The 26476-nt window shown below is 43.6% G+C and overlaps 1 protein-coding gene across 1 annotated transcript in view; it reads right to left on the bottom strand.

Annotated features, from left to right (window-relative positions):
* Positions 1 to 26476, bottom strand: part of KIAA1549L (KIAA1549 like) — a 730284-nt gene that overhangs the window by 474268 nt on the left and 229540 nt on the right. Inside the window, exon 2 of the mRNA XM_078680874.1 lies at positions 8584 to 13032. Within this exon, the coding sequence (XP_078537000.1) occupies positions 8584 to 13032 (4449 nt within the window). The remainder of the gene's footprint in view (positions 1 to 8583; positions 13033 to 26476) is intronic.

Here is a 26476-nt window from a genome sequence, read left to right as displayed (position 1 = left end):
GGGCACAAGATTACCCCTTTAGAAGGAGTAGGTGCACACCCCGGGAAGTGGAGGAGTGGCACGCCGGAGGGAGCAGTGCTGGTGAGGTGACACGAATAAAAGGTGCGGGCTCCTCCATGCGCGAAGGGAAGAAATGAAGGGTCTGCACCCATGCCACCGAAAAAAAGCCCCTGCTAAGGTGTCCAGCTATTTCACTACTTCAGAGAAGAAAACGGTGCAGGATCAAGCTGATGATGCCATAGCCATGGCTCTCACCCAGGAAGATCTAATTGCTTCCCTCAGGGATTTCAAGGCAGAGCTCCGCACAGAGATTAAAGTGGATATCACATCCTCCATAGATCAACTGAAAGCTGACCTCTTGGAACGGATGGCAACGCTCCAGCAGGACCTGGATTCTGTGGGTACACAAATGCTGGACATCGAGGCACAAGTTCAAGACCTAGATAAAAGAATGTGGGCCTCCGAGGATAAAATACAGGAGCATCACACCCAGTTACAGTCTGCCCTACTAAAGACCGAGGACCACAAAAAACACAGCACGAGAGACAACATCTGGATTAAGGACCTGGAGGAGGGGGTGGTGGGAGCAGACCTGGAAGCATTTCTTGAGGGTCTCTTTGCAGAAATCCTGGGGGCGAACCAAATGAAGATAAAAATCGAGCAGGCGCATCGAGTGGGACACCAGACTGGTGGAGAGCGATGTTGCATGCGTGACGTTCTGGGGAAGCTCCACTCATTTAAAGTGAAGGAGGCCATTCTACAGATGGCCCGGAAAAAGGATGAGGTCTCATTCCAGGGCTTTCACTGTACCATCTATCAGGACTTGGCACCCTTGACTCTTCTTCGGCGGCAGCAATTTCGACCTCTCACCACGAAACTAAGAGCGGACAAAATTAAATGCAGATGGACTTATGCTTTTGGTTTGTCCTTCAAGTTCAATAATAAAACAAGCATTTGCAATGCAATAGGTCTCGCATTTGCGGGAGTTTAAGCTATTGGCATTGTAAATGACAATGCCTTTCATTTATGTTTTAAAAACCAACACGTAATAAAAGGCATTGCCATTTACAATGCCATTAGCTCCAACTCTCACAACTGTGAGACCTATTGCATTGCAAATGCTTATTCTTCCCAGCATCTCCTGGCCTGTGAAGCGCAAGCCCTGGCAGGGAGAGGCAGAGCCTGTCCGGCAGCTCCTCCTCTGACGCCTGGAGATGCGGAGCGCGTGCACTGCAGGGACTGGCACGGGCTGCAGTGTGCATCTGGGCGGCCGACTCTCTCAGTGCCTTACCTGTAATGTGCCGAAGATAGCTGGGCTGCAGGGTGACAGGCAGGGGGGGGGGGGGGGGCAAGAGAGGCAGAGAGACGGCGCCTTGTCGAGAGACTGAGAGAGAAGGGAGAGGATAAGCAAGGGGAGAGAGGGGAGAGGAAGAGAGAAGGTACAGAGAGATAGAGAGAGGATGGAGACAGAGCGCAGACGAGAAGGAGAGAGACAAAGTGAGAGAGGAGGAGGGACAGAAGGGAGAGGTGGGGAGAGAGGTGGCTTAGCAGCGAGCACCAGACAGGAATGAGGGGTTGGGGGAAGGGAGATGGCCCGTGGACTTTATTTCCCTTTTAAAACTTTAGACAGACTCGCCCTGCGAACTGCTCGGGCTCCGGCCTCTACCTACCGTTGCACTATTTTTATCCTTCGCCTTTGACCGTCTCCTGCATTCTGGCTCGGCGTTCAGGCTCTTGTCTCACCTCTTCTGGGTGCTGGACTGCATGAAGATGGTGTCACCTGCAAGGGGCAGCACCTCGGACCCAGGACCTGCCTGCAGGGGGTCCCTACTGCTGTTGCTAGGTGAGCGACCCCACACCTCGCGTTTGCATGTGTGCTGGGGACGAGGCAGGCTGTCAGTCACGGGGCAGGCAACCCGTGGAAAGTCACTGGCTCCGTCTCTGAGAGACGCCGCCAGAATGTGCCTGACTACCTCGGCTGTTTAGAAACACTGGGCTGCCTGGACTGTCTCTTCCTAAGTCCTAGTATCCTTGAAAGGAACATGCTATTGACTGTTTCATCCCTACCGGCTGCGCTTCTCAGGCAGACCCTCAGACACATGACTGACTTTCCCTGCACTAACGGCTGCTCTGGCCCCTCTGACGCGAGACTGACCCTGTGCCAGCCCTACTACGCAAACGGAGGCAGTCTGACTGTTTACCGCGCTTTTACAACACTGTCTTGCTGTGTGTGGACTGTTGCAGGTCAGTATGTGTGTGTCAATATTCCATCGCACTATATTGCCGGGTGGGATTCGAACCTGCGGTCTGCTGGCGATGTTTGTGCAGGCGCAGATACCCGCCGAGCTATGGTACTTCATGGAAGATTTCTTTTAAGCTGGCAGTTCGAGAAGTTTGGTGTTTTTCCTTGGAGGATGAGTGGGCTGCACCCCCCCTCCCCCCCGCTCATGTTTATCGAGGGATAGGGTGAGGCGCATGCAGGAGGTGAGCGAAGTACAGGCCGGTTAGTGTCAGCCGTACTTGCTAAGAGGGACGGTGGCACCTCCACAGCCAAGAGGCATTCTGCATACTATAATTTGTGAGCCCATACGTACAAGTTAAAAGCGAAAATAAATGTCCCAAAATGCATTTGCGGTTGAGGGGGGAAACACAGGGCTGGTGACTGTGTGACACGTGAAGTGGGGCAGCTCGGACTGACTCCAGCTGTCAGTGCAGGGTCAGCTAGCCTCTGATCAACGCTCAGATAACCAGAGATATAGCATGACTGAGAGCCAAAGGGCTAACAACAAGGGGTAACAAGTCACGGAAGAGATGGCGTGGCTTTCGCCAATTTGAAATCTTTTTTTTTTTTTATAATCTTTCTGTCCAATGCAATTTAGTAGGAACAAAAAAAAAACAGGCCTTTGCGTGGAGCCGCGGCGAGCTGGACCGGCTGCCATTGGTTAAGAGCCGAGCTCAACCTCTTCCTGGTTCGCGCGGGTGCATGTTATTCATGAGGCAGTCCTCGGTGGGAGGGGCCTGCCGCCTCTCCAGGAAGGAGGCTCCGCCGGGCGATGGCCATGTCTGTCAGCGCCGATGACGAGAAGTACGATTAGGAGCAGGTGAGAGGCTGCCTCTTTGTCCCCGAGCTGTGCAGGAGGGTGAGAGGCCGGGCTGCGATTAGGAGCAGGTGAGAGGCTGCCTCTTTGTCCCTGAGCTGTAAAGGAGGGTGAGAGACCGCGCTGCCGGCGGGTGTTACTAGAAAGCTCCCCGGACGTGCGCGGGGGGGGGGGTTGCCGGCGGGTGTTACTACAAAGCTCCCGGGATGTGTGAGCGCGTGGGGGGGGTCGTAGGGACGCACCAGAGAACCGGCTGCCCGCATGGGCGAGGCGGCGTTCAACCAGCAGCTCTGGTAACCATGTGGGCGGAGCCTCGTTGGGCACGGCGCCGTGCGCGCCCACGAGGTACAATCTCGGCCAGAAGAAGCTCGTCTCAGTCTGCTGTCCACATTCCCCCAAAAGTAACTACATAAGTTGTCTCGCATAGACAGCAAAAGCTTCGCTTTTGCTTTCGTCTAGCGAGACCTAATGAAGCATGTGACTGAGCTTGAGGGAGGTCTGAGACTTGTAGGGCTCCCTCTGGGGCCAGAGCATCACATGAGAAGCCCTCCCAATGAGAAAGGAAGCAACAAACCTTCGCAGTGGGACGTGAGTTCGAAGGGCCATCACACCAAGGACTAGAATTATCAAACCTGGACCTTCTGCTGGTAAGGAACTGATGAAGGGGATCTGTCATGGATCACAAGCTCTAAAGGGTGGAGTCCTCACCCAGGGATCATTAGGTAGCCAGGTTTTGCTTTTGTCATTTCTGCAAGCACCTACACTCTGCAATTCTACAAGATGCTTTGGCTATTGATAACCGGTTTTGAGAAACAGCCGGGGCCCCGGACGCCCTACATCATGAACCCTACCTTCCAAGACTCTATAGCCGAGGGAGCACTAGCTGCCCAGCGCAGGTTTTGGATAGTTAGTTATGTTAACTGTTGGGGAAGGGTGGGTTATGGAGGATGGACTCTGGTCTCTTAGAGTCATTGGTCATGCATCATCACTAGCTTAAAAAGATTTTTGAAATTTGAAGAAGCTATGTTTATTTCTTTGGTAGTAAAATTTGAAGGGATGGTTATTTTGTGGCTTTAGGTCCAATCTACGCGGGTGGGTGTTAAGTTGGGACTATGCCAATTGCAATAGCATTCTGGAATTTAAAGGGCTTAAATTAACCCTCAAGCGCCAAAAAGTTTGGAAATATCTCTCGGATCACTCCTTAGAGGTGGTGGCCGTACAGAAAACACACTTAAAGCGGGAGGAGGAACTATGATTGCCCCACAAAAATTATGCTTTAATCCACAGATCCTCAGCGGCAAAGAAACACAGAGGGGTAGCCTTACTTTTTTACAGTTCTTCCAAATTTCAACCTGAAGCCATAAAGTCAGACAAGGAGGGGAGGATTATCATGGTAAAAGGTTTTTGGAGGGGAAGACTGTGTACGTTCATATCGGCATACGCACCTAATACAGGTCAACAGGCGTTCTTGTCTTCCCTGCTCGATATGCTGGAGGGATTTGCCGAGGGTCCAACAATACTGATGGGGGACTTCAACCTCACGTGGCATGCAGATTTGAATAGCACCCACCCATACAGAGAGCACCCACAGGAGTTCCCCCAAGTCAGTAAAACACACCATACATGCTATGGGCTTATTAGATGCATGACGGCAAGTTTATCCTGATACAAAAGATTACAAAAAATGTTCTCATATCTATCAAACATGCTCGAGATTATATAATATTTTTATAAGCCAGGGGTACTGGGGTCCCCATCAGGATGCAAAAATCTTGCTGATCTCTATCTCTGATCACAGCTTTGTCACGATTAGTTTAAATTGGGAAAAGGGCCCCTCCAAGATACCAAGGCGGTACTTTTCAGTTTCCCCGACGAGGGAAAAACTGATGTGGGAGGACCTGCGAGGGGCTATCTCAGAATTCTTTCATAGAAACCAACCACAGGATACTTCTCCCCTGAATAATTGGGACGTCTATAAGGCGGTCATAAGTGGAAAATGTATGGAGCTTGACTCAGCTCTAAACAAACAGAGATCTAAGAAGAGAGAAGCTCTGGAGGCAGAATTGGAGGCCGTTGAGAAGGACACAAACAGAGCCCTTCTCACCCATTGCAGTGCAAACTGAGTGCCTTGAGGGGAAAGGTAAAAACCATCTATGCTAATAGAGCGGAGTTTACTCTTTTGTGAATGCTCCATGTCATCTACGCACAGAGCAATAAGATAGGTTCCAATCTCGAACGACAATTAGGGGTAAAGATGATAAAAGAATACATAGGGGGAATATTGGATCCCAGTGGAACACTAATGAATGCTAACGTGGACAAGGCTAAAGTTTTTGGGGACTTCTACAAAGAGCTGTACACTAGAGAGTATCTCAACGAAGCGGCACGGTGCCGCTACTTACAATCGTTTAAGCTTCCACAGGTTCCCCAGGCTTGCAAAGAAAATCTTAATGCCTCCATCATGCGGCACTTAAACCTAATAAATCTCCGGGCCCTGATGGCCTAACAGCCAACATTTACAAAACATTCGCACCAGACATCACCTCACAGCTTACAAAAGTATTCAATGCAATGGCAGAAGGCTTGGTTACCTCGCAATCTATGGCGGAAGCCGTCATTTCGGTCATCCACAAACCTGGAAAAAATCAGTAAAACTGCACCTCATATAGGACCATAGCGCACCTAAATCTGGACGCCAAATTATACTCTTCGATTCTGGCAGTGAGACTGGAAGATCTGTTGCCAAGTTTAGTCCACCTTGACCAATCTGGCTTTATAAAGGGCAGACAGACTCACTACAACATCCATAGGAACCTGCATTTGACAGAGAAAGCATCCAAGTTCAGGATACCAGCGGTTGGGGTCGGCCTGGATGTGGAGAAGGGTTTGACAGGGTGGACTAGGCATTTCTATTTCACACACTAGAACACTTTGGGTTCAACAAGCCATTCATAGATATGGTTAGGGCTATCTACGCACTTCCCCGCTCTAGAATTCAGGTCAATGGGATTAGCTTGGCTCCCTTCTCCCCAGAGAGGTGGACAAGACAGGGCTGCCCGCTCTCACCTTTACTTTTTGCTCTGAGCATAGAACTTTTGACGCTCCGAGACAGGGCAGCGGCAGATATCCAGGGTATTCTCTTTAGAGACGAGGAGCATGAAATAGCGCTCTTCGCTGACAACGTGTTGTTATCCCTCACTTACACTGCAGAATCACTACAAGCAATATGACATGGCAAAGTAGGTGTTTACTGCCTTACAGATTGCATGTTGCAAATACTTTACAAAGGGAAACAGCTATGCTAATAGAAATTAGGCCTTTTTATTATGAATTCGCCTCACTGTAGAAAATGAATCCCTATTATCTTGATTTTGATTAAATATCTTTTTGTTAAATAAATTAACATAAATAGGCATGTCATAAAACAAGTATGCAAGCATGAACGTCATTTTAGGGTCGCCAGGGGTCACAGCTGCAAAGCCTGGCTTGCCCTTTGCTTGCCTGCCTTTTCGACCACTGGCATCAGAGGTGGAAAATTCAGGGCCAGGAACACAGGGGCAGCTGGGGCTCCACTCTCTTTATTTTCTAACAATAACAGTGAATAAATAAAATATATTATTCACTAATAATGTAATAAAAATGGAGTACAATAAGCAGGAATATGCTCTTCCATGGCAGCTGAGGTAAGTAAAAAATGCTTTTAAATGTATGTTGTGTGCATGCTTGCGGACAAGAGTGCGTTTATGTGTGAGAGAATGTATATGTGTAAATTTGGGTGTATGTGTAAGTATGTGTGTGTGAGTGAAAGTGGAGGTCACAGGGCATGTGATGTCACTTCCGCTAGCCCTGGGTTTCGGTGAATTTATGTCCATGCAAGCAAGGAGCATTTGACCCACTCAAGTCTTCAACTTTTGTGAGTAATGGTCCCTTTCCATACACAACAATGGTAATAAATAGCATACTGCATCCTATACACCTGCATACATACTATTTGAGACCGGAAATTGGTTGATAAAATCCATGCGTTATGTTCGTCTTTGTCACTGCCCATATATAATAACGCATGCTAATATACGATGTTAGGGCCAGATGTACGAGCAAGGACTTTGTGAGTCGCAAATTGCGTTGCAATAGCGACTCACAATTTGCGAGTCGCAAATTGGTATGTACTACAGTGTCTGCGACACTGATTGCGATTTCCAATGGGGTTGCAATTTGCATGTCTCATGCATATTCATGAAGCACTCAATTTGCGACCTCATTGGGAATGGCTGGCCCTCCCAGGTATGGTGGCCTGCTGGGCTCAGCAGACCTCCATGTCTGGGACTGCTTTAAAATAAAGCAATTTTCTTTTAAAATGCAGCCCATAGTTCCTTAAAGGAAAACGGGATGCATTTAAAAAAAGAAAAATGAAACGTTTTCGTTTCATGTTTTAAGGGCAGGTAGTGGTTCCTGGGAACACTGCCTGCCCTTAAAAAATATTGTTAGAGCCAGTCACAAAGGGGATGGGGTCCCCTAGGGGACCCTTTCCTGTTTGTGAGTGGTTTACCACCCCTTCTGTGAAGGGTGGTAAACTGCAACCGTTTTGCAACGGCAATTGTGGTCGTAAAACAGTCATACATGGCATTTGGGGTCGCTATTAGGAAGGGAACGCCCCTTCCTACTAGCGAGTTAGAAATCCTATTTAGTGATTCGCAAATAAATTGTGACTCGCTAAATAGGGTTTGTACATGGCCTTGTAGGTTTTTGCATGCGCAGACGGGTCGCAATCCCGTTTGCGCGTGCAAAAACAGGTCATACATCTGGCCCCTGATGTATTATATTGTTATATTTTGAGTTGACATTGTTTTTCCCCCGCCATTTTACTTTATCTTTGCTTCAGTATGCAGCACAACATTCCATTATGTGAGTCTGCAAGACTGAGTCTTTCTTTATTGGACCATAAAGAAAGAAACTATGTTGGGAATGTATGCAGTCACTGGAAATCACCAAAAATGGCAATTGTGTTTCGTGACCTATGACTATGCCATGGGAGATACACACAAAGAGTACTGAGATATTCATTTGCAATTTTGCCGCTCTATTGCATTTTAAAGAACATTTTTTGGAACAATATTGTTCACTGCATGCACAACCCATGCCTTGCTCTACAACACCCCTGTGCAAAATGTTAAAAGGCCTAGATGATACTTTACAAGTTGACAGAAAGCAAATGTATTCGACTTAAAGGACAGAAAAATACATCAGTGTGAATGAAAGAATTTAAGTTGCAAATGTAAACTAACATTGTGAAGTGTCTGTATAGTTCTTTATAACTGGCACGAACTTAGCTTGGGTTTAAAAAAATTATTTAAGTAGCTAGTGACATTCCAATCAAACATCAGCTTAGTTCTATCAATTGTTACATATTAAAACATTAAACCCCTGCATGTAATCAAATTCAGTATTTTATATTTTGTATAAAGAAGAAAAACATTTGGCATACCTGTATTAAGCAAGAGGTTTTGTGACAGCTCACATTTCGCCGACGATGGGGTTGTTTTTAATAGTGTGGACATTGTGGTGGTGTTTGTGGCAACAGCTGTGGTGTTGGTCACAGTTGCAGCAGGAAGTGTTGTTGCCTTTGCTGATGCTGTAATAGATGTCAAAGCAGCTGAAATGGTTCGTTGGTAAGCAGTCGATGTTTTTGTAACTTCTGAGAGTGTAGGGTTTTCAGACACAACTGGCAAAAGTGTTGCTAACATGGATGAATGTGTTGTAGAATGAACTGTTGTTGGTGTAGGGTTTTTGTTTGTCATTGTGAATAGGTGTGATGTAGATGATGAAGTTAATGTAGACATATTTACTGGAGCTGATGTTACATGAAAGTCTGTTGTTACCGGTGTTTGAATGGCTGATATAGATTTACTATGACTTGTCAGATAGGAAGTACTTTGAACATGTGATAATGGTGTCAGTGTACTGTGTGTCAGTGCAGTCATAGTCTGTGTTGTTTTGCCTCCAGCAAAGGTAGTGTTCAAAGTTGCCACAGATGACTTTGAAGGAGAGATATGCGTTGCTGCAGAAACGTCTGATGATACCTCTGTTGACATATCATGGGAAACTGGTGAAGAAGGCACTGTAATGACAGAAGAGGTAAGGTTTGTCGACAACACAGTAGAAGCATGTTTCGTTGAAGATGGAAAAGAGTGAGTAAGAGTGGGTGGCTGAGTAGCAAGATATGTATGCATTGGAGAAACAGTGCTTACTAAACTTGGTCCAGTGGTTGCAGCTATAAAATTACTTGTACTATTAGAACTAACTATCCCAGTACTATCTATCGTACTCAAATCCGCATGACGTGTAGATGGGTGAGATTCTGTTCCTGGAAGCAAGCTATTCGTAGATCCTGTTTCGACACTTATGGATGGAATGAGGTCTTCTGAAGTAGGAGCGGTTCCCCATGTTGATCTTTTGAACAAATTGGAAGTCAAATGGGAATAAACAGTTTGACGTGTATCACTCATTTCATTATTACTGATTAAAGAAGAAGTTGTTAGAGAGTATAATGGCTGCCCAGATGTTGTCATGACATGGATCTCTGTATTAGAAGAACTAATTTCATCAGTAGGAAACTGGGATGTTAGAAGGTTTCCTGAAGAATATGTTGTTGGTGAAAGTGACACAGTGTATGGAGATTCAGTTGCAGTAATCACAGTATTCTCATTAGTTATTCCTTCTTGGCTACTAATGTGTGATGTTGAACTTGGCAATGATGGATTTGATGTTTGTCCAGTAGGTCTGGTGGTTATGCTAGTTCCTGAGCTTTTCACATTTTCTTGAGAACTCAACGAAAGTCCATAATCTGTAGTAAAAACAAAGCTGGTAGTTGCATAGTCACTCACATTCTCATAAGTGTTGGAATGTGCTGATGATTTAGTTTCTGGTATTTCCGTATTGCTGCTAATTAATGGGGTAGTTGCTTGCCCTGCTGGCACTCTTGTATAGTCTATAGAAGAATATATGGAAGCCCCTTCTGTAATTGGCAATGTGAGTTCTGCTGAATTTGTAGTTATATGCACTCTGGTCATAGTTACTGCTTCAGAAAATGCTGTTGGAACGTCTGTAGTTTGTGTTGAGCTTTCACCCGTACCTTTTGTAATTTGTGTTGGCCCTTCACCTGAACTTTCTTCAGTATTTGTAGCAATTGAAGGAGTGGTATGTGCACTGTTTGTTGAGAGGGAACTTAAAATGCTGCCACTAGGAACACTAGATATGCTTTCAAAGATTGCTGTTGAGATGAAGTTTGTTGAGAGGCTTTCACTTTCAGAGGATGCTGATAACATTGTATTTGTCTTAGACTGTTCACTATTGACTGTGTATTGTGTTGTCAATACTGAATCACTAAAGAACCTATAAGTATGATCAGTTTTGGGTAAATCTGTATCCAACATGGATTCGGTTGTTTCTTCAGAAAATAGCGTTGGATGTGCTGTAGTATGTGTTGAGATTTCACCTGAACCTTCTGTACTTTGTGTTGACCTTTCACCTGAAGCTTCTTCAGCATTTGTGGCAATTGAAGGAGTGGTATATGCTCTGTTTGTTGAGAGGGAGCTTAAAATGCTGTCACTAGGTGGGCTAGATTTGCTTTCAAAGATTGCTGTTGAGATGAAGTTTGTTGAGAGGCTTTCACTTTCAGAGGATGCTGATAACATTGTATTTCTATTAGACTGTTCACCATTGACTGTGTATTGTGTTGTCAATACTGAATCACTAAAGAACCTATAAGTATGATCAGTTTTTGGCAAATCTGTATCCACTATGGTTTGGGTTGTTTCTTCAGAAAATAGCCTTGGATGTGCTGTAGTTTGAGTTATGCTTTCACCTGAACTTTCTGAAGTTTGTGTTGAGATTTCACCTGAACCTTCTGTACTTTGTGTTGACCTTTCACCTGAAGCTTCTTCAGCATTTGTGGCAATTGAAGGAGTGGTATATGCTCTGTTTGTTGAGAGGGAGCTTAAAATGCTGTCACTAGGTGGGCTAGATTTGCTTTCAAAGATTGCTGTTGAGATGAAGTTTGTTGAGAGGCTTTCACTTTCAGAGGATGCTGATAACATTGTATTTCTATTAGACTGTTCACCATTGACTGTGTATTGTGTTGTCAATACTGAATCACTAAAGAACCTATAAGTATGATCAGTTTTTGGCAAATCTGTATCCACTATGGTTTGGGTTGTTTCTTCAGAAAATAGCCTTGGATGTGCTGTAGTTTGAGTTATGCTTTCTTTTGAACTTTCTGAAGTTTGTGTTGAGATTTCACCTGAACCTTCTGTACTTTGTGTTGACCTTTCACCTGAAGCTTCTTCAGCATTTGTGGCAATTGAAGGAGTGGTATATGCTCTGTTTGTTGAGAGGGAGCTTAAAATGCTGTCACTAGGTGGGCTAGATTTGCTTTCAAAGATTGCTGTTGAGATGAAGTTTGTTGAGAGGCTTTCACTTTCAGAGGAGGCCGATAACATTGTATTTCTATTAGACTGTTCACCATTGACTGTGTATTGTGTTGTCAATACTGAATCACTAAAGAACTTATAAGTATGATCAGTTTTTGGCACAGCTGTATCCACTCTGGTGTGGGTTGTTTCTTCAGAAAATAGCAATGGATGCACTGTAGTTTGTGTTGTACTTTCACCTGAACCTTCTGCAGTTTGTGTTGAGATTTCACCTGAACCTTCTGTAGCCTGCGTTGAGCTTACACCTGAACTTTCTTCCTTAACAGTGTATTGCACTGTAAATAATGAATCAGTAAAATATTTATAGGTTGGATCAGTTTTTGACAAAGTTGTATCTGCTCTAGACATGGTTGTTTCAGCAGAAAATACCAGTGGAACGCCTGTAGTTTGTGTTGAACTTCCACCTGAACCTTCTGTAGTTTGTGTCGTGCTTTCACCTGAACCTTCTGCAGTTTGTGTTGTGCTTTCGCCTGAACCGTCTGTAGTGTGGGTTGAGCTTATCTCAGAACTTTCTTCAACAACTGTAGTAACCGAAAGAGGGGTATATACACTATTTGTTGAGTTGGAAGCGGGAAGAGGTGATGTATGTTCAAATGTTGATGAGAACATGACCTTTGTAGAATAGCTTTTACTTTCATCAGATGGTGGTACAACTGTATCGGTATAAAACCCTCCCTCACTAGTTATGCTTTCCATTGTATCCGTATTAAAGTTTATAGCAGAATATGATGCACTTTCTGGACTCGATGAAGTGAAGTACTGGCTCATGTCTTGGTTTACATTATCTGTTGAGTAAGAATTTAACGTATTACCAAAAACACCTAATGCAACCACACTAGACTGGGATTGTGTTGAAAAAGGGACCTCAAAGGTTAGTGTATCTGCATGAGTAGGTGTAATGTCATTCAATGGTGCTGTTACAGATGATGAATATGTACTAGTTGGAAAAAATGTTGATGATGATAATGATTGCACTGATGGGGATGTGGGTGATGCTAATGAGGAAACAGGTGAAACACTGCCAGAAGCAGACAATGCACTCTCAGAAATGGAGAATGTGTCAAACAATGATGACAAGGATGGCACAGTTGCACTTGAATACGTCATTGCTGGCGGTGTGGTGATGGTATGCTTGATGGTCATGCTTGTTGGAGTCAAACCTGAGACATTAGTTGTATCTTCTGCAGCTTGTGATGTTGAGATAATGGTCAATCCTGAAGGAATATCCACTTGAGTGACATTTGTTTTAACACCCTGGGTAGAGGCTGGTGAAATAGTGTATGGGTCCATACTACTGGAATTTATGTTTGCGGCTGTTAGTTCAGAGGTATCAAAGTCTGTGCTCCAAGACAATCGACCAGAGGAGGTGGAAGAATTCTGTGGTTCTGCAGATGGCCATAGTGGTGTTGAAGAGTCCAATGTGGATTGTGTATTATCTTCTGTTGCTGAAATACAAAAATTGTTGTTAACATTTCCTTACCCTCCTAATTATTTTATCATAATGATGCTGCCTATGCATGGAATCAAACTGAATGTATTGACAAAATAAAAACATGGATTTAAAAAAAAATAACTGTTCACTTTTTTGATAATCATTGGAGTAAATCATGGTACAGGCTGGCATTGCCTAACATAATGTTCACATGTAGCTATTACGGAGAACAGTGTCCAGAAACCATATGAATCCAGAATGCAAATAATGCAAACATAAAGGCTTTATATTGTCTGTAAATCTAATATTCAAACATGTTCTTTTTGGTTATTGACTTACGGAAAAAAGACATCCAATTAATCCAAATGAGAGTATACCTTAAGGGTCTAATGCAATTCACTCCAAATATCTTATTGTTAATGCTAATAAATGACCCAGTATGAATTTTGTCTTTGTCCGTCAGATAAGCGAGATGAGAGCTACTGTTCCTTGTCCCGCAACAAATGTGTACATTGCAATATAATCTACCTATAGGTACCTTTCTTGGAATTATTATACACTGACAACATTTTGGCTGCCTCCAGATAATTGGACATATTCTTTTGAGCCTAACACAGAGACGTGATGGTCATATATTAATAAAGTTGGAACCTTTGATTTCTGATTTTGCATTGATTTTTGATTGCCCATTGAGGTGGAGGCTTGAGCCCTGAAATAGACAAATGTTCCAAATTTTTCATAGAAAGTTCAAACTTTTTTTTCAAGACTGGGGACTAGACTTAAGCATTGCTCTTTCTTTAGTTCCACTACTGAAATAAAACAGTATCTCTTTAAAGATCATAGAGTCTTATAAAACTCAAAGAACTTCCAACACATAACCACCAGTAATATTCTAGAAGTGTCCTGTTTATAAACTGCTCCTCAGACACAGAAGTTAACTTTCTTTATTCTCTGATTTGCTTTATATCAATTAGATGTAAGTTGATATACATATTCTTTTATATATTTTAGTAATATATGTATGGTCCGAACCCTGAACACTATTTGGGCCAGTACAAATTGAGTGTTGGCACTTGAGTGCGAGGCCCACAGTGCTGCCAGGCAAGCAGAGGCCCATTGCTTACTGGCAATGGAATCTGTAAGCTTTGTGGCAACACTGAGCATGCTAGAGCCCTTGGGCCTTGGGCTGCTCTTGCCAGTTGTGTACATTAGCTTCTGATGGAAGATGCATGCATTGTAAAGCACATTGGATTCTGAGTAACGAATCGAGTAGGAAGGTGGTCCTGAAGTGTTCATCAGAAATGAGAGGCACTGAAACCTCTCAGGAATATATGTCTTATTCTTTAAGTATATGTAAGAACGAGTTAAATAATTTGATGCAAAGCGCATGCATTAAATAATTTTCTCAAAAAGAAACTGTGAAGAAGAAATTATTACTCTGAGGATGAGCTTTTGTCTATTTCATAAAATAAGGGGTGTAATTCTAAGAAGGAGGGAGTTAGCAAGAAATGTTTAAGAGAAGGTTAAACATGTTGAGATGGAGAAGGGGGAAGGCACCTGAGCCCTAAAAGTTAAAAGTACATCAACAAGGGAGAGTGGCCCTAGTACCATGTATGGATAGAGTACCTTACACAACCCACAATAATTGAGTGTTCAGCGACACAAAGGAAAAAGAGATCTTTGTTGCAGGAGAGACCCTGTTATGTTATGTTGATTTGTATAGTGCAATATCCACCCGAGGGGGTATTCAGGTGCTTTGGCAGGTGTGTATGTGTGTGGGCCTGAAGGTGCTAATATGGAGAGCCAGATCTTCAGAAGTGAGGAGGAGGCTCTGATCTGTTGAGGGAGTTTGTTCGATGTCTTAAGTGCGATTTAGTTGAATTAGCGACCTCCAGTATTGTGGGATATAAATATTGTGTCAAAATGATCAAACACAAATATATTGTTCTCCTATACTTATAATGTAAAAACAAAAATATCGTAAAAATATCGTTACACACTAATATTGAAGACAAAAATATAGTTCAACATTGAGGGTCCGCTTACAATGTCGTCCGGAAAGTCTCTGACCGCTATTGCGAGGCTTTCCGACTACACTGTAGGTTTATACTCTGACCCCCGTATTACAATGACGACATGGAAAGGCTGTTGGAAGCGACTTTGGGAGCCCCTAGCAGGGCCCTCCACTTCTGAAAATCCCTGCAATGGGAGTTTGCGACCGAGCCATGTGCTGTTGCATCCTACTTCGGTGTGCAGAACTGCCGACCTATGGTCGGTCAGTTCCCGAACCAAAGCAACTCCGTCCGACATCGGCCCTAAATATATTAACATTAAACAGTCATATAATGTAAATGAAATATATTCAAATAATTTAAAGTTATATACAAATTTGATACTTATTTTAAAAAACTCCAAGTCATGTGTATAGCAAAGATCGTAGCGCACATACGATTTGATTAGGTATAATTATTTTATTTAACTTGCCACCGTGGCTGACAAATGCATTTCAGTCATTATGGCCTTTGTCAAAGTGAGCGTACTTTTGACCTTCACCTATTGTAAACATTTTGTTTTGTATCGTAAAGAAAAATGGACTGAAACCACAATACGCATTTCAAATTTCGTCACGGCCATCTTGGAGTGGTGAATCTCCACTAAAATAATAACAGTACATAATTTTCAGACACGTTTGATACCTCATTGCATATTATGATTCCATGATGTAAAATGTTAATTAAAACCTGCAATAATCAACCATCATCATGTTGCGTCAGATGTTACCTGTGAAAAACATTTCATTGAATACACCTAAGATGGGAGGATTATTTCACCATATCCCAAAGCCAAGTGGGGATACATTTTATCTATAGCACATTGTTATCAAAGGTCCTTAATGGTTACGGACCACACATCTTTACTGATTGCGCCCTGAATGGCAATATTTACTTCAGGGTAAAACAAGTCACATCCCTGTCTTATGTAAATAAAAGGATAATGCATATATATTGTTCTCACAGAGACTGTACCCAAATGGGTAAACTTCAATTCTTATTGCTGGTGATCCTCATTTCTTAGCCAGTATGTTATCCTCCAAACTATCTCCTTGAAATTGCTCACCCCAGATAGTCTGACCGCAACCCTAATGTAACACACACTATTAGGTCCGTCATGTACTCCTCTTGCAGCTATACTCTCAGTATCATAATGTCATCCAATTACATTACTCAATTTGATATTGATCAAAAGTAGAGGAACAGAACAAAAGATGAAGAGAAAAAAGAAAAGAGAAGAAAAAGGATGGAAGATAAGAAAAGGAATCATGTGCAGGGTAAGGACTACTCCAATATCTTATAACATTCTGTGATACTTCATTACCAACCGATATGGGCCCATAATTCTTCCTCACTATTGAGGCCATATGGAACAAGTGTCCTTAACTCAATAATGTATTTGGAGTCCAGTTGGCACAGAGTTCTCACCCTGTCACCTCCTCTTTCCAGCACAGCATAGGTACCTGATCTATACAGTAGAACCTAAGCAAAGTACTGTTACTTTGATGTTGGGCCGCAAAGTGCTGGGTGAGTGATGTAATATGTGATGTCATCAGCAGTGCATTGCGGAGGTGAGAGTTATAGTTAGCTCAACTAACTATAACGGACGAACTTCTCTGGTTTTGTACAAGTGAAATGTCCAACTACCTATAATGTCCCTGAAACCTGTGTTTTTTTCTGTGAATTTCTATTGTTTTTTAAATGCTAATTTCTAACTAAAACGTCCCTGAAACCTATGTTTTTTCAGTGAATTTCTATGGTTTTTCAAATGATAATTTCTAACTATAATGTGCCTGAAACCTGTGTTTTTGCAGTGAATTTCTAAGGTTTTTAAATGTTAATTTCTAACTATGCCTGCAGAAAGAGGCAAGAGAGGTGCAGAAAGAGGAGGAAATGTGCAGAATGAAGCAAGGGATGGACAGAAAGAGACAACTGAGGTACAAATAGAGGCAAGAGAAGTGCAGAAAAAGGCAAGAGGGGTGCAGAAAGAGGCAAGAGAGGGCAACAAGAGGCAAGAGGGGTACAGAAAGAAGCAAGGGGGTGCAGAAAGAGGTAAGAGGGGTGCAGAAAGAAGCAAGAGAAGTTATGAAAGAGACAAGAGAGTTGCAGAAACAGGCAAAAGAAGTGCAGAAAGAGGCAAGAGAAGTAATGAAAGAAGCAACAGAGGTGCAGAAAGATGCAAGAGAAGTGGTAAAACAGACAAGAGAGTTACAGAAAGAAACCAGAAAGGTGCTGAAAAAAGGAAGAGAAATGCAGAACGAAGCAACAGAGGTGCAGAAAGAGGCAGGAGAGGTACAGAAAGAAGCAACAGAGGTGCAGAAAGAGGCAAGAGGAGTACAGAAATAGGGAAAAGAGATACAGAAAGAGGCACGAGGGGTGAAGAAAAAAGCAATAGAAGTGTAGAAAGAAGGAACAGAGGTGCAGAAAGTGGAAAGAGTGGTGCAGAAAGAGAAAAGAGGGGTGTGAAAGAGGTACGAGGAGTGCAGAAACAAGCAAGAGGGGTACAGAAAGAAGCAGAAGAGGTGTAGAAAGGAACAAAAGAAGTGCAGAAAGAAGAAACAGAGGTGCAGAAAGAGGAAAGAGGAGTGCAGAAATAGGGAAGAGCGGTGTAGAACGAAACAAAAGAAGTACAGAAAGCAGCAACAGAGGTGCTGAAAGAAACAAGAGGGAAGCAGAAAGATGGAAGAGGGAAGAGGGGTGCAGAAAGAGGCACAAGGGTTGCAGAAAGAAGGAACAGAGGGGTAGAAAGAGTCAGGGGATGTGCAGAAAGAAGCAACAGAGATGCAGAGGGGGGGGTGGAGAAAGAACCAAGAGGGGTGCAAAAAGAAGCAAGACAGGATTAGAAAGGAAAAAAAGAAGTAAGAAAGAAGAAACTGAGGTACAGAAAGAGGCAAGAGGAGTGCAGAAAGAGGGAAGAAGGCTACAGAAAGAGGCACAATGGGTACAGAAAGAAAAAGAGAGGTGTAGAAAGAAACAAGAGAGGTGCAGAAAGAAGCAAGAGCAGTGCATAAAGAAGTAACAGAGATGCAGAAAGGGAGCAGAGGTGTGGAGAAAGAGGCAAGAGGGTACAGAAAGAAGCAAGAGGGGTGCAGAAAGAAACAAAAGAAGTGCAGAAAGAAGTGACAGAGGTACAGAAAGAGGCGGAGTGCAGACAGAGAAGAGGGGTACAGAAAGAGGCACAAGGGGTACAGAAAGAAGCAAGAGAGATGCAGAAAGAAGCAAGAGAGGTACAGAAAGAAGCAGTAGAGGTACAGAAAGAGGAAAGAGGGGTGGAGAAAGAGATAAGAGAGGTGCAGAACGAAGCAACTGAGGTGTAGAAAGCGGTAAGAGCGGTAGAGAAAGAGGCAAGAGGGTGCAGAAAGAAGCAAGAGAGGTGCATAAAGAAAACAAAAGAAGTGCAGAAAGAAGGAACAGAGTTGCAGAAAGAGGCGAGGTGTGCAGAAAGAGAAGAGGGGTGCAGAAAGAGCCTCAAGGGGTACAGAAACAAGAGATGTACAGAAAGACTCAAGATAAGTACAGAAAGAAGCAACAGAGATGCTAAAAGTGGGAAGACGGGTGGAGAAAGAGGCAATAGAAGTACAGAAACAAGCAACAGACATGCAGAAAGGGGGAAAAGGGGTAGAGAAAGAGGCAAGAGGGGTTAAGAAAGAAGCAAGAGAGGCGCAGAAAGAAACAAAAGAAGTGCAGAAAGAAGGAACAGAGGTGCAGAAAGAGGCCGAGGGGTGCAGAAAGAGGGAAGAGGGTTGAATAAAGAGGCAAGAAAGGTACAGACAGAGGCAAGAGGGGTGCACAAAGAAGCAGGTGAGGTGCAGAAAGAGGCAACAGAGATGCAGGAAGAGGCAAAAGAAGTGCAGAAAGTAGTAGAGATGTGCAGCAACAGAAATGCAAAAAGAGGCAAGAGAAGCGCAGAAAGAAGCAAGAGTGGCTTGCACACCATAAGTACCAATTTAACACCCACATTTAGCAATAAGTAACAGGTGACCTTTTTAGGTTTACAAAGGACCTTCCACCATGCTATAACACTTGTCACTGCATTTTTGATACCTTTTGAGCCGTTTGAGCTAAAAACAAGGCTCTTTTTGTTCAAATCTGCAGATTAGGCAGCAGATGAAGGATTATGTGGCTAGTGCGGAAAATGTATAATTGTGCGAAAGCCGGTGCAGCCAAAAAGGTACATAATTCCAGTGGCCCTGCTCATACCTCTGATTAGGTCCAGAAGTGCTCCTCAGTTATTCCTTATTTTTTTGTCTCATTGAGTTCATAGTTTAGCTTCTATGGAAATGAAGAAGACTAAACTTGAGGTGACCACTCCACAACACAGACTACCATGCCACATAATTACTCTCCATAACACATAATCCCACTCTCCATAATTCCAATACACTAAATGCCACATATTTTTATCCACATAATTTCACTGCACAACATACCACATAATTCCACTATACACAACGTATATCCATTCCACTCCAAAAAACATTAGTAAAAAACGTTTACATTTAAAACGCCAATAGCTCTAACTCTTGCAAATGCGAGACCTATTATATTACAAATGCTTCTTTAACTGGTGGTCATGTTTGCAGAGTGGTGGAGAAAGGGGGCTGAGCCTTCAACCAGTGCTCAGAAATTACGCTACGTAGGATTTATAGGAGGGACCAGGAGGGCTTCTTGGCCCCTAAAGTCCCTCCGGAGTAAAGTGGACTTCATCCCTCAACCAGTGCTGTGCCAGGAGGCACATTTGCACAGTGGTGAAGAAAGGGGGTGTGTGGCCTCCGAAGACCTCTTAGCAATCTCACTGTGTGGGACTTAGTGGAGGTAACAGAAGGGGTAGTTGGCCCCCAAGGACAACCTTGGGGGCCCACTACTCCTCCTATTACCTCCAGTAAGTCCCACACCACAGCATTGCTGGGTTCTCATAGCAGGCCACCCCCTCTTTCCCCACCACTCTGCAAATGCGCTCCCTGGTGCGCTCTTGGATGTGAATTAAAGTTAAAGTCCACTTCACTGCTGGAGGTCCTTAGGGGCCAACTAGCCTACCTGATACCTCCAGTATGCCCCAGATAGTGAGGTTACTGATAAGTGGACACAGGCCATACCCCCTTAGTTCCCCACTCTGCAAACACGCCTCTTTGTGCGCTCTTGGTTGGGAGATGAAGTCCCCTTGCCTCCAGGAGGTCCCTGAGGGCCAACTAGCCCAACAGGTACCTCCAGTAAGCCCCACACAGCTGCATTGCGGAGAGTGGTCTGAGGCCACACACCCTATTTACATGACTAAACAAATTTGCCTCCTGGCGCACTGCTGCTCGGGGGATGAAGTCCACTTCAGGACACAAAAGGACCTCATTGCCCCACCTGCAACGGCCAAGAGGCGCTTTTGCAGAGTGGTGTAAAAAAGGACGTAGCCTTGGACCACCTCTCAGCAATCCCACTGTGTGGGGATTACTGGAGGTAACTGGTGGTCTAGTTGGCCCTTAATATTGAAGGGGGCTTAATCCCCCAATTCAGAACATGCCAGGAGGCACGTATGCACAGTTGTGCAGGGAGAGGGCGGGGCCTCCGGCAAGATGCCAGCTTTTTTGTTATTCGCTTTTTGGATAGGGGCTTTGTGGCCCCTCTTCCCTTAATTATTTTTGGGCACTGAGGACCCCATCCCCTGAGTGCCCCCGTGCATAATTAAAGAAAGCCCCGGGAAGGTGGCAGTCCCCGGGGCTATGGGGGGCCATGTGCTCTCGCACATTATAACTAAATGTCCCAGGGAGGTGGCGGTCCTCGGGGCATGATGGGGGATGGAGCCCCCCACGTATAATTGATACAAGCCCCGAGAAGGTGGTGGTCTCCATGGCGCAATACCAATAATAAATACCCCAGGACCTGGCCCGCCCAGGGGCTTAGGGAAAACAGAGCACGGGAACCCACGCTTTGTTTTTGTTTTTTAGCCGGATTCGTGCACCCAGCGCAAATTCGGCGAAACATATTTAAAAAAAAAAAAATTGGCACTGGGTGTCCCACTCCTGAGCAGGCCTAGGGGGTCATGTTGTTTCTACCCTGTCCCCTCTTCTTGTTTTTTATCCTTTAACCGAGTCACATGATGGCTGCCAACACTTCCTGGTTTGGAGTGTTGACAGCCAATCAGAATGAAGTTTGTGCTCGGGAGGGTTCGCAAATCCTCCTCGGCCCTCAGATATCGATAATTTTAGTTTAAAATTTTCTCAGGAACTACTCCATAAAAAAAGAGGTTGCACCATTAAACAACATACACCATTACAAAAGACGTTGCTTTCTGAACCGAGAGCTACCTTTTTTTTCCAAATTTGGTGTAATTCCGTTCAGCAGTTCAGGCTGTAGCCGTGTGTAAAGTTCCTATGAAAATTAACATGGAGAAAATGCGTTTTGTGTCACCCATTTTTTCTTGGCCCCTGCTTGACGAATCCCCCCGAAGCCTTCAAGACAGGAGCTGATCTGAGTGAACCACTGTGATGTATTCCTATAGGTTCTGAATCGATCCCCCTATTCCTGACCCTATTCTGGTTAACAAACCAACAAGTTAACTAGCAGTCAGCCCATGAGGCAGCAAACCCCCATGATGCAGATACCGTTATCTGACGAAGCCACACTACGGCACAGGAACGTGTTATCTGATTAGGTCATAACGCTTGCGATCTAATTAGACAAGCGATATTTCTCCAGCCCCTGATAAGGCATACGGAGTTCTCAAAACAAATCAAACCTATGTCAACCTGGGAAAAACCCTGCGGCCATTGTTTTGATTTCTTCGAGAACTTCAGCAAAAGAATGTGCTAACGACCAAGTCGTATGACATCCTTATTGACGTATCTATGTCCATCCTTACGTCAATCTCGGCACCTTAAAGGTATAAATATTACCGATATTGCCCTATGCAAACACACGCGGTGGTGACGAGACGGAGCAGCCATACTTGCCGAAGCCCAGAGCAGAGCAGACCCCGCTGGCGCAGCCCCGCCTTCCTGACGCGCTGAGAACGAGACGCGCTGCTTTCTCCTGCCGAGAGATCCAGCACCGGCGCTTCCGGGTAGCCCTCGCAGGCAGCCTGGAATATCGAGACCAGAGAGAGAGATACCATCCCTCATTCATCCTAACTTCCAGGTACAGAACTGAATACCCCCTCACAGAGAATTCTTTAGTCAGTCACTTGGCAAAAACAAACTTAACTTAAACTGTAACTTTCTATTCCCGCCCACGTATTAGGCTTAGGTCAGGTACACGGGGTAGGCGTATTTAGAAACACCAGTTGAGTACGTTTAGTCAAATGTATATGTGTATGTAATATATTTTATTCATTTTAAACCTTCATATGGCTTAGAAACCATATAAATGTTTTTACAGTATTATTTTATACTTCTGCTTCTAATGTATGCACTTTACTTAACTATAAGTATTGCAATAATATCGATCCATTTCTCTTGTATGAGAAAAGAGACTGATCAATAAATAACATCTTTTATTGAACACACCCGTCTCTTCCTTTTCTCTACAATCTGATGAGACTAAGAATGCACGTACTGACTGAGTAAAATAAATTGCCTTTTGTTCACACGACTCTCGAGATACACTCTTGATTAGGGGAGAGCAAAGTTGTCATGTTCTATGGTTGTCAGAAACTAAATCCCTTCTTGTCTATCCAGGGAGGTTCAACTCCTCCTTGCCTATTCGAGAAAGTTTCTAGTGAACTCTGAGCTAAGCTGGCAAACCCAAAACTTTAAGTCTAATATCGACAGTAGTAGACCTAGTTAACGTCTAGTCTAGGCCTATACTATTGAAGGTATTATTCCAATGCGCAGAGCCTATTGGGATAATAGGAACTACACTACATGGCGCCCAACGCGTTTGGAAAGGGCGATAAAACTAACGTAAGACATTTAGAGTAACTCAGTCGTGCTTTCTCACTCAGACCCCTTTTTTCCCATTATACTCCAAAGACGTCTGGAGTGGGTGAAAGGTTATATCCGCCAGACCTCGCAGGAGGGAACTCCTATGTATGGTTCTTGGTTTAGTCAACGTTGAAGGATACACTGTTCCAAAATATTGTGCATCTAATCTTTGTTTCCATAAGAAACCTGATCTGCAAACAAACAGAATAACCTTCCTGTCGGAAAAATGGTAGACAGTGATGAAGAAAGAGAGGCAGTTAGATTAGCAACTGAAATCGCAGAAGCTGATGCTACTATGCAGGAAGCAGACCAGGATATAATACTCGTCCCGGTCATCAAAAGGAAATCTATAACCATAAAACTTATAGAAAATGGACTGACACCTAGAGGTGGCACAGTCATATTCGTAATTGAGGCACACGAATATCGGCAGACAGAGGTATACTATTCATGGATACATTTTCCAGCAGCAAATCCTATAACAAAGTACTTCCACTATTACAAAATAGAGGAACCTCCTGAAATGTGCACTCCTTTCGAGGAGGTGGAAGTACCACTCAAATTTCAAGACCATCTGCTCCTATTTGATGGTGCCCTAAAACATAATAATCACATCACCAGGCTCGGTCCTTTAGGTAGACCAGGAGCAACGTGGCCGGTCCTAGCCGGATACACACCACATCCAGACATCGAAAGAATGCCTGCACCAGAGCTTTTAACACAGCTAAAACAACTAATAAAAATACATAGACAATTAGTCCAATATGTGATGCGGACTTCAACAATTCAACCAGCAATTAAAATTCCACAGCTGACCCCCCACCAGGGGAACACAAATAAAATTACACCTCAGAATATACAATCCTGCCTAGGTAAAGTACCGGCTAAACGGGAACAAATACCATTCTGGTTGGCACAGAAAATCACCCAAATAGAGGCGGTGTTTCCAGACACCACCCCGTTAGAAAAACACAGGATTCTGACTATCTGTCTTCCAATGGGAATCGCACCACACATTGAGGACTGTGACACTTGGGGTACAGTCTTTGCTTCCATCTACACAAAAACGCACGGTGTTCCATCCATTTCGGTAATACCAGATGTGCTAAAACAAATTCAAGATGAATACGGTCCAGAACCCGCTTTAACTCTTGGTATGAAATTACTAAAAGACTTCAAGCAGGTCTCGGCTATATTATTAGCCAACATAAAGGGAGAAGCAGCGAACGTGGCGATCCGCCAGAGGTTAAAAGAGACAGATATAGCAGACCAACCAGCTGAAATTGCCAGAATCATAGAAAAATCCTATGAGGAACTAGGTAGGGATAGTTTAGGTGGAATACCAGTAAAACCACAACTGATTGAAAGTCCTGAAAAAATATTTTTTAATAATAATTCAACATCACAGAAAAAGAGCTGGGATGGAAACAAACAATCCAATCCTAAAGAAAAGAAATTCCAGTCCAGAGGAAGGTCTCCTAGGCGAAGAGAAAAATCTCCGAACCAAAGACACAGGTCACCCCAGAGTGACCCCTCTGGGAAAAGATATAACCATAGAAATAGGGATAATATAAAGAAGCCTGATAGATATCAAGACATTGATACACGTCCCTCTCAATCTTTTCAGACTTCCTCGCAGAAATCGGAAAGAAAAGGACGATCAGAACAAAGAGAAGAGCACGCCAAGTCCAAAGACAAGGAACCTGCTCATCTAAAAAAGAAACTACAATTTCCAAAAAAGAAGGTAGCCAGTATCAAGGTAGTTAACAATGCCGAGAATACTGAGGACACAACTGAAAAACGGAGAATGGGCTCAGACAATGCTAGACAGCGCAGCAGAAGTGAGCATAGCTCGCAAAGTCCTTATGAATCATCTGGAGACAGTGGACACGAATGAATATCTTCAAGTGGAAACTGCAGACACCAGAGTTAGCAAACCTCACAAAATATATGAAATAACATTACGTATAGAGGGGGATAAGACTAGAAAAATAAGGGGACTATTTTGGGATAATCTCTCCAAGGGCTATGACATCCTTCTAGCTGAAAAAGACTGGCCACCAGAGTTTGTCAGGGAGTGCCCTCATGGCGAAGAAATAATTATGCCTGCCTTCTCAAATCACATCCCAATTCATAAAAAATACACACTTGCTAGAAAGTGGGCAGTAGCTCAAGCTCCTGCTTTATATAAAAATCACGTAGGATGGGATGAGGACTCTCCTCCTCACAAAATCCAGTTAAAATCACAACCTACTGCACAAAGGCAGTACCCAATTAAGCAAGAAGCAAAAAAACAGGTAAAAGAAATACTAGATCAGCTAGAATACCAGGGGGTGATTGAAACTTGCACCTCACAAATGAACAACCCTTTGTTTCCGGTCTCCAAACCAGACAATTCATATCGTCTAGTTTTGGATTACCGACACCTTAACTCATGTTGCAAAACTTTTGCAGTGCAAAATTCGCATAGTGCTGCACTAATGAATAACATAGTGCGCAAAAAATACAAAACAACATTAGACATCTCTAATGGATTCTTTTGTCAAAACATAGCACCAGAAAGCAGATATTTGTCTGCGTTCTCCATAAATGGCACTCAAAAACAATTCTGTCGGTTAGCCCAGGGGTACAAAAACAGCCCGGGAGTTTTCTCAGCGAGAGTAACAGAATTACTACAAATATATGATGATGAAGCATTATCTTATGTCGATGACATATACTTAACAGATGATGACTTGGAGACTCACTTGAAGAGAGTGAACACCATAATACTTGGGTTCGCAGCAGAGATTCAACTTTAAAAAATCCAGAATTGCCCATCTGACAGTCCTGTTCTTAGGATATGAATTATCAAGTGAAGGCAAAAGCCTGGCTGACAATTTTCTAGAAAAATGTGCCGTACTCCAAGCACCTAGAACACTAAAAAACCTACAGTCAATTCTAGGCTTCCTAAATTTCGGGAGAACATACATTGCAAATTACGCAGAAAGGGTCAAACCCCTTTATGATCTAATTAAACCAGATTTTAAAAGAACCAATTGGACTCAAATACACACAGAAATTCTGAGATCCTTACAAACAGACATGCTAATTAAAACAAAATTAGAAACACGTGATAACACACGCAATCTTGTGATTCGAGTCATCCCAGGAAGATGCGGATTCACATACCTGACCTCTAATGAGGGAGAAAAGGTACCAATTGCATTCAAATCACACTTGTACACTAAGGCTGAAATGAAATTTAGCCCAACGGAAAAAATTCTAACTGCAACACAGACAGCTATAGCAAAAGAACGAGCCCTGGCACAAGGTAAACGAATAATAATCGTGACACCGATACCAGCCCTAGAGGCTGTAACAAAAGCAAGCATTCCGAATGCTAAAGCACTCCATCCGAGGTGGATACAATGGGCTAATTCTCTTGCTGCAACAGACGTGGCATATGAATTTGATCCTAACTTAAAAACACAAGAATTTCTCCAATATGAATTTG

The sequence above is a fragment of the Lissotriton helveticus genome, chromosome 3_1, assembly GCF_964261635.1.
Source record: "Lissotriton helveticus chromosome 3_1, aLisHel1.1, whole genome shotgun sequence".
Taxonomy (NCBI): Eukaryota; Metazoa; Chordata; class Amphibia; order Caudata; family Salamandridae; genus Lissotriton; species Lissotriton helveticus.
Note: the sequence above shows the minus strand (reverse complement) of the source record. Positions and strands in the feature narration are given on the sequence as shown.